Source organism: Odocoileus virginianus, chromosome 10 (assembly GCF_023699985.2).
Source record: "Odocoileus virginianus isolate 20LAN1187 ecotype Illinois chromosome 10, Ovbor_1.2, whole genome shotgun sequence".
Taxonomy (NCBI): Eukaryota; Metazoa; Chordata; class Mammalia; order Artiodactyla; family Cervidae; genus Odocoileus; species Odocoileus virginianus.
Window position 1 is genome coordinate 2,043,623 of NC_069683.1, and position 14,697 is coordinate 2,058,319.

The 14,697-nt window shown below is 42.4% G+C and overlaps 1 protein-coding gene across 1 annotated transcript; it reads left to right on the top strand.

Moving 5' to 3' along the window:
• The first annotated feature begins 12,691 nt into the window (after positions 1–12,691).
• Positions 12,692–13,636, top strand: OR10W1 (olfactory receptor family 10 subfamily W member 1). Its single transcript, XM_020872298.2, has one exon. It carries the CDS (start codon positions 12,692–12,694, stop codon positions 13,634–13,636), a length of 945 nt encoding a protein of 314 aa, XP_020727957.2.
• The last annotated feature ends 1,061 nt before the right edge of the window (positions 13,637–14,697 follow it).

The following is a 14,697-nucleotide window of genomic DNA, read 5'->3' on the forward strand; positions in this document are numbered from 1 at the left end:
AGTGCCATGGCCTAGCCAAGTTAACATGTAAAGTGACCATCACAATGCATCCCTTGTCAACTCAGCACCCCTACTCATCTCCTTAAACCGTACTTGATCTCCAAGTAAAGATAGTAAAAAGCATACTTCTGCCTAATCGGATTCAATTGCACTGCATATAACTGAAAACACACAAACTGTTTCCACATGAGGGGAATGCAAAGTCTTTGTCATCCTTCTCCTTGATATTCTGTGTATTAAATTCTATTATGTAAAGTTAATAATAAACACCATGGTGCAAAGTCAATACATTTTGTTATATGCAAAGGTTTAAGAGATGGAAGGACACACACACCAACATATGGATTAAAAAATAAAGAAGAAATATGCATAATAATTATAGCCCTCATTTCTATAACTGGTCATGTACTCAAAAGTTGATATTTATAAAACACTTCTTCCAACACCCATTCCACATTCCCTTTGTCCTCAGAAAGTACCACAATATTTGGCAGTATTGGAGGGGGTAGGTTGGCAGTATCAGGGGCTTCCCTGATAGCTCAGTTGGCAAAGAAACCTCCTGCAATGTAGGAGACCCTGGTTGGATTGCTGGGTTGGGAAGATCCGCTGGAGAAGGGATAGGCTACCTACTCCAGTATTCTTGGGTTTCCCTGTGGCTTAGCTGGTAAAGAATCCGCCTGTGATGTGGGAAACCTGGGTTCGATCCTTGGGTTGGGAAGATCCCCTGGAGAAGGGAAAGGCTATCCACTCCAGTACTCGGGCCTGGAGAATTCCATGGACTGAATAGTCCATGTGGTTGCAAAGACACAGCTGAGCAACTTTCACTTTCATTACCTTCTTTATAAGGACCCAGCCTGCCCTTAATTCAAGGAGTTCTGGGTCTATGAACTAGCTCAAGTCTGAGAATTGATTCTCTGTTTTATGATCCAAGTTAAGACTTTTGGTCACTTGACCTAAAGCTCTTCCACTTAATAGACTTCCCGTCTGTTTCACTTCCAGGAGCACTATGATCAGCTAGCCAAGGTCACTCACAGAAGTCTAAGGCATAACATCCCGATTGCTGATTTGGCCTTGTGTGCATTAGGGTAAACATACCATCTTACCTTGGCAATTAAATACCACACTTCGACCTTGCCACCAAGAATCCAGTTATCCCATTACATTTAAGTTTCTCAAGGCAGTGGCAGAAGATCCCACTGTATTTTCTGAGAAGAGCAATCACAGAGACTCTGGAATTCCGCTTATGAATTTGTTTCTCACGGTCGTGGTGAAAAGTGCGTCCTCTGGACCTCTGTGGTGGGTGAAAGTGAAAGGAAGTGAAGTTGCTCAGTTGTGTCCAACTCTTCGGGACCCCAGGGACTGTAGCCCACCAGGCTCCTCTGTCCATGGGATTCTCCAGGCAAGAGTACTGGAGTGGGGTGCCGTTTCCTTCTCCAGGGGATCTTCCCGACCCAGGGGTCAAACCCAGGCCTCCCACACTGCAGGCAGGAGTTTACCAGCTGAGCCACAGGGAAGCCCAGGTAAGGTCAGCCCTGGGGTGGGTGAGCAGGTCTTAAATGACAAACCCTCCATCTTTCTAAGCTCCTAAAGTCTGTGAGTTGCTCTCTCAATGTGATCCCAAGGCACGCTGGTATTTCTACTTTCTCTGGTGTGAGTCACCTCATGGTCCATCTTTTAGTGAAACAAGCAAATGATTAAAGTCCTTTAAACACCCCCAAGCTGCCAAATTAATTTCAAAATCTATGCTTAGTGTCCTTGCTGTCCAGTCGCTAAGTCGTGTCCAACTCTTTGAGACCTCATGGACTGCAGCACACCAGGGCTCCCCAGGTAGCTTGGTGGTAAAGAACCTGGCTGCCAATGCAGGAGACACAAGAGATGTAGGTTCTTTCCCTGGGTCAGGAAGATCCCCTGGAGTAGTAAGTGGCAATACACTCCACTATTCTTGACTGAAGAATTCCATGGACAGAGGAGCCTGGGATACAGTCCATGGGGTTGGAAAGAGTCAGACACAACTGAGCAACTGAGCATGCGTGACTGGAATATACTGAACATGGAAGTAAACGGTGTTCAAAACAAGCTCGGAAATTTAGGCTTGAATGGGTTATTTCAAAGACACATGTGCCATGCTTGTAAGACTAGCCTTTATTCCAAAAACGATAGAAAACAAATAAATTAAGCAGAGCAGTATCATGATTTAATTCTTAGTGGGCTCATCTCCATAAATTCAGCCTGATTCAGCTTTGTGTTTCTTTCATCATCAATCCACACATTTGCTATGCATTTCCACACACATTCCTCAGACTTTGTTTGTGTAAAGTGGTGGGGGTGGGGAATAGTGATTCTCTTGCAGTTTGTGCAGCTCCTCGTCAGTCAAACTTTGTACTTCGCCTTTCCGGGCCTGCAGGGACTGGAGTTTAGTTTTAGGTCCAGAAGTAAAAAGGGTAATGGGTGTGGGTCCCGTGGAGTATACCAGGGTTTTGTAAGGCAAATACCATAAGAAAGGCTATTATAGGCAACGTAGAATTGATATCTCTTGCAGTGTTCCCTTGATATCCCCACTTTTCTTGAAGAGCTCTCTAGTCTTTCCCATTCTATTGTTTTCCTCTATTTTTTTGTATTGTGCATTTTATTTTTTTTCCTTCAATCCATTTTTTTCAGTTTTATTTATTTATTTACTTTACAATATTGTATTGGTTTTGCCATACATTGACATGAATCAGCCATGGGTGTACATGTGTCTCCCATTCTGAACCCCCTCCCAGTTCCCTCCCCATCCCATCCCTCTGGGTCATCCCAGTGCACCAGCCCCGAGCACCCTGTCTCATGCATCAGACCTGGACTGGTGATTTGTTTCATATATGATAATACACATGTTTCAATATATGGGAGAATGGCATTGTGCATTTTAAAAAGGCCTTCTTATCTCTCCTTGCAATTCTCTGGAACTCTACATTCAGCTGGGTTGTATCTTTCCCTTTTCCCCTTCTATTCCTCACCTATTTGTAAAGTCTCCTCAGGCAACCAATTTGCCTTCTTGCATTTCTTTTTATTCGGGGTGGTTTTTGGTCACTGCCTCCTATGATGGTTTTGAATGGTAGTACTGGAGAAAACTTGAGAGTCCCTTGGACATCAAGGAAATCAAACCTGTCCATCCTAAAGGAAATCAACCCCAAATATTCATTGGAAGGACTGATGCTGAAGCTGAAGCTCCAGTACTTTGGCCACCTGATGCAAAGAGCTGACTTATTGGAAAAGACTGATGCTGGGAAATACTGAGGGCAAAAGTAGAAGAGGGCACCAGAGGATACAATGGTTAGACAGCATTACCGACTCAACAGACATGAATCTGAGCAAACTCCTAGAGAGAGTGGAGGACAGAGGAACTGGGCGGGTTACAGTTTATGGGGTCACAAAGGTTGGACATGATTTAGCAGCTGAACAACAACAAGGATGATCTTCTCAGATGGGAGTGAACCAGCTGCTACTTCTAGCAAAGACTCTTCTGAATCAGGAATTCTATATCCCCAGTTTTCAGATTATCTCATTGGTGCCCCTTGCAATTTTCTGGATCCCATTCTTTTACAATTAATGCCCTTAGTTAACAGTAGAAGCCCTGTGAAGTTAGGAATTGAATTTGCATTGTAAATCAGCCACTCAAAGGATGAAATTCTGGGTGGTTTTTCAGCTCTGCATCTATAGGATGGTTAAGTCATCCCTTAGTATCTGCAGGGGATTGGGTCCAAGACTCCCTACAGATAGAAAAATTTGTGGGTGCTCAAGTCCCCCATATAAAATGTCCCTTATATAAAATGGTTCCGTTCAGTCACTCAGTCATGTCCAACTCTGCGAGACCCCGTGGATCACAGCACGCCAGGCCTCCCTGTCTATCACCAACTCCCGAAGCTTACTCAACCTCATGTCCATCCAGTCGGTGATGCCATTCAACCATCTCATCCTCTGTCGTCCCCTTCTCCTGCCCTCAATCTTTCCCAGCATCAGGGTCTTCTCTAATGGCATAGTATTTGCATATAACATGTGCACATTCTCCCATAATCTTTATATATATATATATATATACACATATATATATATATGTATGTGTATATATATAGCGGAGAAGGGGATGGCACCCCACTCCAGTCCTCTTACCTGGAGAATCCCATGGACGGAGGAGCCTGGTAGACTGCAGTCCACGGGGTCGAGAAGAGGCGGACACAACTGAGCGACTTCACTTTCACTTTTCACTTTCATGAATTGGAGGAAAAAATGGCAACCCACTCCAGTGTTCTTGCCTGGAGAATCCCAGGGATGGGAGAGCCTGGTGGGCTGCCGTCTATGGGGTCGCACAGAGTCAGACACGACTGAAGTGACTTAGCAGCAGCAGCAGCGTATATACATATTACTTAATATATAATATAATAATATATGTATTATATCAGTTCAGTTCAGTTCAGTCACTCAGTCATGTCCGACTCTTTGCGACTCCATGGACTGCAGCACACCAGGCCTCCCTGTCCATCACAAACTCCTGGAGTTTACTCAAACTCATGTCCATCAAGTCGGTGATGCCATCCAACCATCTCATCCTCTGTTGTCCCCTTCTCCTCCTGCCCTCAATCTCTCCCAGCATCAGGGTCTTTTCAAATGAGTCAGCTCTTTGCATTACGTGGCCAAAGTACTGGAGTTTCAGCTTCAACATCAGTCCTTCCAAAGAACACCCAAGACTGATTTCCTTTAGGATGGGCTGGTTGGATCTCCTTGCAGTCCAAGGGACTCTCAAGAGTCTTCTCCAACACCACAGTTCAAAGGCATCAATTTTTCGGCGCTCAGCTTTCTTTATGGTTCAACTCTCACATCCATATGTGACTCCTGGAAAAACCATAGCCTTGACTAGATGGACCTTTGTTGTCAAAGTAATGTCTCTGCTTTTTAATATATATTTTATATATTATTTCATTTCTAGGCTACTTATAATGCTCAGTACATATAAATGCTATGCAAATTGTTGCCATCATGTAACAAATTCAGGGTTTGTCTTTTGAAACTTTCTGCAATATTTTTTGCAATAATTTTGATAAGTGGCTTGTTGTATCTATAGATGTGAGACCAATGAGTATGGAGGGCTTCCTATGTACTAGTCTCTTTCAGGGCAGACATAGAAGTTTCCAGATCATTTACTCAGTAATTGAGCTGAGAATGTGAATCCTCCAGCTCATCCTTTTCTTTCTTACTTACTCTTGCGCAATTAGAAGCAACCCACCAATCTCATTACATTTCTCACTTTGACAAAAGCATGTGAAGGTATCATATGCATGCTTAGCCCAAATCTCTCCTGCTGTAAGCGTTTGATCGTTGTACCCAATGTCACCTTCTGCATATCTCTACTCCCATTATCTACCGTGACCTCTCGGTGTGCCACTACTGGGAAGAGAGGCATTAGTAACTTTAAATCCAATCATAAGAGAGAGCCACTCCCACAAAACCCAAAACCAGTTCAGAAAACTCACTCTTAAAATTTCTTTCCTTTAGAAACAGTTATTGCTATCAAAGGGCTTCCCAGGTGGTGCTAGTGGTAAAGAACTCACTCACCTGCCGATGCAGGAGACACAAGAGATAAGGATTCTGTCCCTGAGTTGGGAAGGTCCCTTGGAGCAGAAAATGGCAACCACCTCTGGTACTCTTGCCTGGAGTATCCCATGGACAGAGGAGCCTGGTGGGCTATAGTCCATAGAGTCATATGGAGTCAAACACGACTGAAGTGACTTGGCACGCACTCATGTATTACTGTCAAAAGCTGTATCAGTCAGGGTTCTTCAGGAAACAGAACCAACAGGATTTATTTAGAGAGAAAAAAAGAAAAAACACTTGATACTAAAGATTTTCCTTTTTTAGTTGAAGAATCTGGCAATTTCAAAATGTGCAGGGTAGACCAGCAGGCTGGAGACTCAGAGAAGAACTGATTTTGCAACTTGAGTGCAAAGGCAAGCTGGAGGCAGAATTTCTTCTTCAGGAAACGTCAATTTTTCTTTTTTTCCTTAAAGTTTTCAACTGATTAGATAAGGCCCACCCCCATCACTGAGGGTAATTTGCTTTATTCAAAGTCTAATTTTTTGTTATTGTAAATCTCATTTGTTAGAAATACTTCCACAGTAACATGTAGACTGATATTTGACAAAATGTTTGGGTACTATGGCCAGCAAAATTAACACATAAAACTGACCATCACACCCCAGGAAATAAGAAAAGATCTGATATAACTTTAATACAAATTAATTTATTTTACTTGGAGACTAGTTACTTTACAGTATTGTAGTGGTTTGGCCATACATTGAGATGAATCCACCATGGGTACACATGTGTCCCCATCCTGATCTTCCTTCCACCTCCCTCCCCATCCCATCTGTCAGGGTCATCCCAGTGAGCCAGCCCTGAGCACCTGCCTCATACATCCAACCTGGACTGGTGATTCATTTCACACGTAATAATATACATGTTTCAATGCCATTCTCGCAAATCATCCCACCCTCGCCCTCTCCCACAGAGTCCAAAAGACTGTTCAATACATCTGTGTTTCTTTTGCTGTAGCGCATACAGGGTTATCGTTGCCATCTTTCTAAATTCCATATATATGTGTTAAATCCCAATTGTGTTGTTTCTATCTCATAAAACTGTGATGAAATGCTTTTAACAATATTTTATTCTGTTAGATACTTATCATACAAGTATTGCTTCAAAACATGCAGCCATCCTCTGAGTCTTAGAAACATGTGCATGCTCAGTCACGTCTGACTCTGCAACCCTATGGACCATAGCCATCCAGACTCCTCTGTTCATGGGATTTTTCAGGCAAGAATACTGGAGGGCTTGCCTTGTCCTCCTCCAGGGGATCGTCTCAACCCAGGGATCGATCTTTTATATCAGATCTTTTCTTATTTCCTGGGTTGTGATGGTCAGTTTTATGTGTTAACTTGGCTAACCACAGTACCCAAATATTTTGCCAAATATCAGTCTACTTTGTAAAATATCAGGGATCAAACTTGCACCTCCTGCATTGGCAGGTGAATTCTTTTACCACTGAGTCATCTTAGAAATATATTGAATTTCAAACAAGTTTGTACTCTAATTAGTTTTAATTTTTAGAAAAAGGGTAAATCCTTGGTCTAATGAGTTATTGAAAGTCATATGATATTCTCTCAAAAATAGATAACTTATTGTCCATCCACTTCCTCGGTGATCCCGAAGGGCTGATGTGTTTTATTGCCCAATAATCAGCAGACAGGTAAAAAAGTTTTCATTAGCAATTTTAATATGGCAAAGTAGTAGCTGAAAAGAACATGATCAAACCTATAAAATCTATATGATACATTGAGTGAATATCTCTATTTTCTTCACATTCTGGAAAACTATAATAAAAGTTGATTTTTTTTTTTTAAAGTAACAGAGGAGAGTTAACTATGTGCTTAGCGTTCACCCTCACTTTGTTCCCTTATGCATGGCCAAGATTACCAGTGCCCCCTTTTTCATAAAAAACATGGAACACAGTATCACTTCTCCTGAGCAACAATAATGTAAGGCCTGGGCTGAACCTGGCTATGACAAATCTGGTGGGAATTAACTCCAACTTTATATTTTTGGGGAGATTATTTTGACTGAGAATATTGATAAAAGTTTTAATACTGGCCTTTACTTTGACAAGCACGTGCCAGACCTTCCATTGACAGCGGATCATACAGGGAAGAACAGATTTAGTTTGGACTGATTATCAGTCACAAGGGAGAAGATAGATGAGCAAACACCCAAATACCTTCTGGGAGATAGAATTTATGAGACAAGATCCTAAATAGCAAAGCAATTTTCTGCTTCCACTGCTTTTGTTTGGGGAGATTACTGAAGCCTCGGTCTCACTGGGCAATCTGTCCAGGCTCACGCTTCTCCCTTCTTTACCCACCAGAGCAGCCAGATATCACCTGCCAGGTCCTGTCTTTCGTGAATACAACTAAGAAGACTGATTCAGTGTACTCCTTTCTCTTTTGATGGTACAGCCAAGAGGTTCGAAGCCTTTGGCAACCTCCTTCTTGATTTACAAAGTTCCAGGTGCCAGCTGACATTGAGTTAGAAAAGTGAGTAATGGCTTTACAAGTCAAGACGCCAGTATTTCAGGAGTAGTATGGGCCATGACTTGCGGTATTTTCTCTGAACCCACTTGGAAGCCCAGTTTATCTGAGGACAACGGCAATAGCTAATCTCAGTCAGAGAAATAGTGAGAGAGTAAATAATATAAATTGTGGCATAACTTAAGATTATAAAAAACCCTCTCCTCATATGGTACGTCATTTAATCTTGACAGAAAATGAAGATATTATCTATTAATATTATCTCTTCTATAGATTCAAAGAAATAAGGGAAGAATTAGCATTTTATGTGGATTAATAGGTTTCATACTTCCCAGATTGCTCAGTGGTAAAAGAATCCCTGCCAATGCAGGAGATTCAAGAGACTCCACTTCAGTCCCTGGGTGGGGAAGATCCCCTGGAGAAGGAAATGGCAACCCACTCCAGTATTCTTGCCTGGAGAATCCTGTGGAGGGAAGAGCCTGGAGGGCTACAGTCCATGGGGCTGCAAAGAGTCAGAGACAAAAAGCAAAGACACACACAGACACACACACACACATCAAGCCAAGTGCTCTAAAAGCTTTATCTCATTTAATCCCATCAAATTCTGGATATGGTTAGATTTATTATTTGCATCTTTGAAATAAGAAAACCAAAAGTAATGCAAGGTGATCTCCCCAGAGGATAATATTATTAATAGGAAACAGATTTTAGCACAGATCTGTTTATTGCCACATTCTCTAACTCTCTTTTAAAATAATACTAATTAGACTGCAAGGAGATCAAACCAGTGAATCCTAAAGGAAATCAACCCTGAATATTCATTGAAAGGACTGATGCTGAAGCTGAAGCTCCAATCCTTTGGCCTCCTGATGTGAGGAGCCAACTCATTGGAAAAGACCCTGATGATGGAAAAGATTGAAGGTAGGAGGAGAAGGGGCGTCAGAGGATGAGGTGGTTGGATGGCATCACCAACTCAATGGACATGAATTTGAGCAAACTCTGGGAGATAGTGAATGACAGGATAATTTTTCTCCTAACATCCTATCAACTGGGGCTGGGCTGGCTGGAAAAGTAAGAAGGAAGGAGGGTAAGACGTGGGCTGTGACTTGGACATGCGGATATGCGGGTGGAACCATAAACAGGTGTCACTCTGGGCAGATTTCTGGAGATGGTTGCATGCAACATATTTGATAGCAACTTGATGAACAAGTTGATGATGTGTTGATATAATAGTTTTTATGCCTCTGGGAAGCAATGATGTCCCTTATTTAATCTGTCCACAATATGGACCCCATGACTCAGCCTATCCTTCTGCTCCTGGTTAATTTCTACTTTTCAGATCTAAGCTTAAATATGATTCCCTCTAGGAAGACTTTTCAGAATTGCTTAATCAAAATTTATGTCAGAGCCCCATGTTGTACAGTCTTACAACACACTATTTTTTTTAAGTATTTATTTGGCTGAGTCAGCTCTCCGTTGTGGCACTCAGGATCCTCAATCTTTGTCATGGCATGCATGCAGGATCTTTAGCCGTAGCATGTGAACCCTCAGTAGGGGCATGTGGGACCTAGTTCCCTGAATTGAATCCCAAGCCCCCTGCATTGGGAGCATGAGTCTTAGCTACTGCACCACCAAGGAAGTCCCTATTTTTTTCTACACAACAGTTAATTATATACATATATATATATATATATATATATATATATATATATATATACACACACACACACACACACACACACACACATATATATAAAAGCCAGATTGTTTAATCAACAGTGTCTGCCTCTCATTAGGACAGACTATCCAGCTAAGAACCAATCATCCCATTTTGATCACCCTTGTATATGGTGCTTGGCACTTAATACATAAAAATTAAATGTGAGTAACTTCAAAAAGGTAGCTAAGATGTGAGGTGGCAAATTCATGACTTTTTAAAGTCTCAATACTGGCAGACTGTACTAACGGGCCAGTGTTAGAGGAATGGCAGGGGATGTTCTGATTCTCTGAAGATGCGAAAAATAATTAGGAACTTTAGCTCTAAAAAGTTAGTATCAGTCAAAGTGTGAGCAGACCACCAAAACCATCAAACACAAAGCTATAGATTAACCTGATTTTTATCAGACTGAAGATACAGACTGCCTATTATCATATTTTTAAATCGATTTTACTGGAGTACTTTGCTTTATGATATGTTAGTCTCTGCTGTGCAGCAGAACGAATTCGCTATATTTTAGGTACATCCTCTCTCTTTCGGATTTCCTTCTCACTTAGGTCCCCACAGAGCACTGGGCAGAGCTCCTGTGCCATCCAGTAGGTTCTCTTCAGTCATCTGTTTTACCGTATCTTTTCAATGATGGTCATTTCTGTGACCTGTCCCGTGCAGCACACTTTTAAGGATGATATATGAAATAAGAGGATTTCCAGAGCGAAAATTGTGAAAAATATCAAACCTATGTCACATGATGAATAGCTAAACAAATCAGAATTAAAATGTAGGGCTGCATGATAATGGCTATTTAGCATCTGAAGTATTTCATGTAGAAATGGCCCCATCGCGTAGAACAGAATGAATGAATATGTAGAGCTTGCATAGAAGAGTCTGTCTGCTCATTATGAGAAAGGACTTTTAGAGTTATTGACCCAACAGTGGAGCAAGAGAACCAGGAGGTAATGAACGGAAATTCTACTAGATGTCCAATGTTGGATCTTTACATTTTTGGGTTGTCAAAAACACATAACATAAAATTTATCATCCTCAAGTGTACAGCACATTACAATTAACCACATACACACTGTTGTGTAAAAGATCTCCACAAAATTTTCATGTTACAGGATTAAAGTTCTATCCATTGAACAACTTGCTTTTTCCCATCACCCCTACCCCTGGTAAACACATTCTATTTATAGTTTCTAAGGGTTTGACTACTTTGGATACTATATTTAAGTGAAATCATGCTGTAATTTTCTTTTTGTGACTGGCTAATGTCGCTTAGCATAACGTCCTCAAGGTTTAACCATGTTGCAACATGACAAGATTTCACTTTTGTGAGACTGAAAAATATTTCTTTGTATGTTTATGTCTCATTAGTTTTATCCATTCATTTGTTGGTAAACAATTAGATTGCCTCCACCTCCTAGCTATCATGAACAGTGCTGCAATGAACACAGGTGTGCAAATATTTCTTCAAGAACCAATAATCATTTGTTTTAGAAATATACCAAGAAGTGGAATTGCTGGATCATATGGAAGTTCTATGTGGAACTTCCATACTGTTTTCCATAGTGGCTACACCATTTACATTCCCACCAAAGGTGCAAAAGATTTCTAATTCCTCCACATACTTGCCAAAACTTGTTATTTTCTGCTTTTTTATAGTGGCCATCCTAATTGGTGTGAGGTAACATTTCATGTTGATTTTGTAAACCTGATGATTAGTGATGTTAAGCATCTTTTTAAAATGCCTATTGACCATGCGTGTGTCTTCATTGAAGAAATGTATATTCAAGCCTTTTGCCCACTTTTAATCGCATTGTTTGTTACTGAGTTAGGCAAATTGTTTGTATATTCTGAGTATTAAGCCTTTATCAGACATATAGTGTGTAGATATTTTATCTGAATCCGTCGGTTGACGTTTCAGCTGGCTGTTCTCTGTGCACACAGCTCTGCTCTTTCTTAGGCAGAGCTCTGATGATGTCATTCCATCACTGCTACCCTTGCCAAACCCTTGTACATACCCTCCTACCACACCACACCAAGTATTTAACCTTGTAAAAACTTGAGCCAATCTCCTCTTTCCATTCTCCTTTGTAGCATCTTACACTCCATCCAGGATGAATCAGTTTCTCATGACCCTCCCATTTCTACAATTCTAAATTGTGTTTTCCAGAAATTTCCTTTCCTTAATCATCCTTACATGCTTTCTCTCCCATGAAGTCTTAACTGACCCCCAAAATTGAAAATGCATTCTATCTATAAAACTTAATTATCTAATTTATACATTTCTTATGACTTTATCTACTTTCTATTACAATCTTTTTACATATATTTCACTCCATATCATGAACTTTTGAATATTGTACCCATATATCTCCAACTGAATGTCTTAGGAAGTACTGAGTATAAATATAAATGAATTAAATGATGAATAGCTTCCTCCCTCCCCTTCATAATCTTTGAACTTTAAAAGTTGTTGACAGTTTCTTGGGAGTTAACTGAAATAATCTTCGTTCCACTTCTACTGAAAACAGTTTGAAATTCCACAAACTTCCTCTGACTCTTTTCCTCAAAAAGTTCTTACACAATTTAGCCCAACTTTTGGCAGTTAGGAGCATAATTGTAGATATTTATGTGAAGAAGCTTGTTAAAAGGGGGAGGAAAAAGAGAGTAAGTCTTAATTCTTCTAGTTTCTAACTCAGTCTTAGTTAGATTACATCATGGTTCATGTAATCTAATTTTAGATTGCATCATCATGATGTAGATTACATCATACATCATGGGAGTATGAACTGATGTATTGTTAGTCTGATTCTTTCTTTGGATTAATAATTCTCAACAGAGAAAATCTGTTAACTCAATGTCCTGGGGAAACCACTCAGTGTGGATGGAATTCGTGTTCCTGGCCTATCCCTCCAGGTCAGAGCCGCGCGCCTTGGCCTTCCTTGGGGTCAGCCTGGTTTATACATGGGTCATCACCGGGAACGTCCTCATTATGGTGGCCATCCAGGCTGAAGCCCGCCTCCACACACCCATGTACTATTTCCTGGGCAGCCTCTCGGGAGTGGAGATCGGCTACACGGCTGCGGTGGTGCCCCACCTCCTGGTCAACACCCTGCGGGCAGAGAAGACCATCACCCTGCTGGGCTGCGCCACTCAGATGGCCTTCTTCATCGGACTGGGCGGTGCCGACTGCCTCCTCTTGGCCTCCATGGCCTACGACCGCCACGCTGCCATCTGCCACCCCCTGCGGTACCCTCTCATCATGCCTGGGACGCTCTGCGCCCGCTTGGTGGCAGCCTCCATGGTCCTCGGCCTCTGCCTGTCCTTCCAGCTGGTGGCCTCTGTCTTCTCTCTGCCCTTCTGCCCAGCTCGGGGCATTCAGCACTTTTACTGCGATGTGCCCCCTGTGATGCGTCTCGTTTGCGCCCAGAGCCACAGGCATGAACAATCAGTGCTGGTGGCGGCCACACTGGCCATCGCGGGGCCTTTCCTCCTGATTGCCGCCTCCTACGCCTCCATCGCGGCCGCGGTGCTCCGGGCCCCCTCGGCCGCGGGCCGCCGCCGGGCCTTCTCCACCTGCTCCTCCCACCTGGCGGTGGTCCTGCTGCAGTACGGATGCTGCGCCTTCATGTACCTGCGGCCCACCTCCAGCTACCGCCCCGAGCAGGATCAGTTCGTCTCCCTGGTGTACACGCTGGGGACCCCATTGCTGAACCCGCTTGTCTACACCCTGAGGAACAGTGAGATGAAAGGGGCCATAGCCAGAGTCCTTACCAGGAATTGCCTCCCCCAGAAAAGCTAGTCCATGCTAAAGGAGATCAACCCTGAATATTCACTGGAAGGACTGATGCTGAAGCTGAAGCTCCAATGCTTTGGCCACCTGATGCGAAGAGCTGACTCAGTGGAAAAGACCCTGATGCTGAGAAAGATTGAGGGCAGGAGAAGGGGACGACAGAGGATGGGACGGTTGGATGGCATCATGGACTGGATGGACATGAGTTTGAGGAGACTCTGGGAGTTGGTGATGGGCAGGGAGGCCTGGCATGCTGCGGTCCATGGGGTTGCGAAGAGTCGGACACCACTGCACGGCTGAACTGAAAAACTAGGAGAGGGTCTTACCTCTCAGGCAAGGATTAGGTTCCAGCTCGTGCAAATTCCCATGCAACAGGGATTTCTCTCAGTTGATGTTAAAACTATCTTTTAAGAAGGCACAATGTTTGGACACTATTTAGCTATGTGTACCGGAGACCTTCAAAATGTTTCTGCCATTTGACTCAGTAATTTCTTTTTTTTTTTTTTAAGCTTATATGGCTGTGCTGGGTCTTAGCTGCAGCACACAGGATCTTAGATCTTCATTGGGGTATGCAGGATCTTTATTTGCAGCATGCAGAATCTTTCCTTTTTTTAACTGTGCATGTGTGATCTAGTTCTCTGATCAGGGATGGAACTGGGGTCCCTGAATTGGGAGCAAGGAGTCCCAGCCACTGGACCACCAGGGAAGTCCTGACTCAGCAATTTCTATGAATGAAATATATAAGCAAATCGTCATAAAATAACACAGAATGGTACTTACAAGGCAATATCCAGGTATCAGTTGGAAGCAGATGGCCCATTCAATAGATTTTAACTGAAAAAAAAATGTTCTGATTATATGGAGACATATGAGTAAGGGAACCAATAATTGTAGTCAAGGCACTTACATACTAGCAAGAGCAGGAAGCCATTATCACCCCTACATCTAAAAGTCAAAAGGATGATACAGTGTTATCTGAGCCCAATAAGAACAAGATTTGTGGAACTGTGGTCTCAGGGGAAAAGCCTATTATAGAGTAAAGGCCATGCCGGGAAAGAGCAGGGAGATAA

Coding starts and splice junctions, on each gene's coding strand:
- OR10W1 (XM_020872298.2), top strand. CDS start 12,692: ATGTCCTGGGGAAACCACTCAGTGTGGATGGAATTCGTGTTCCTGGCC.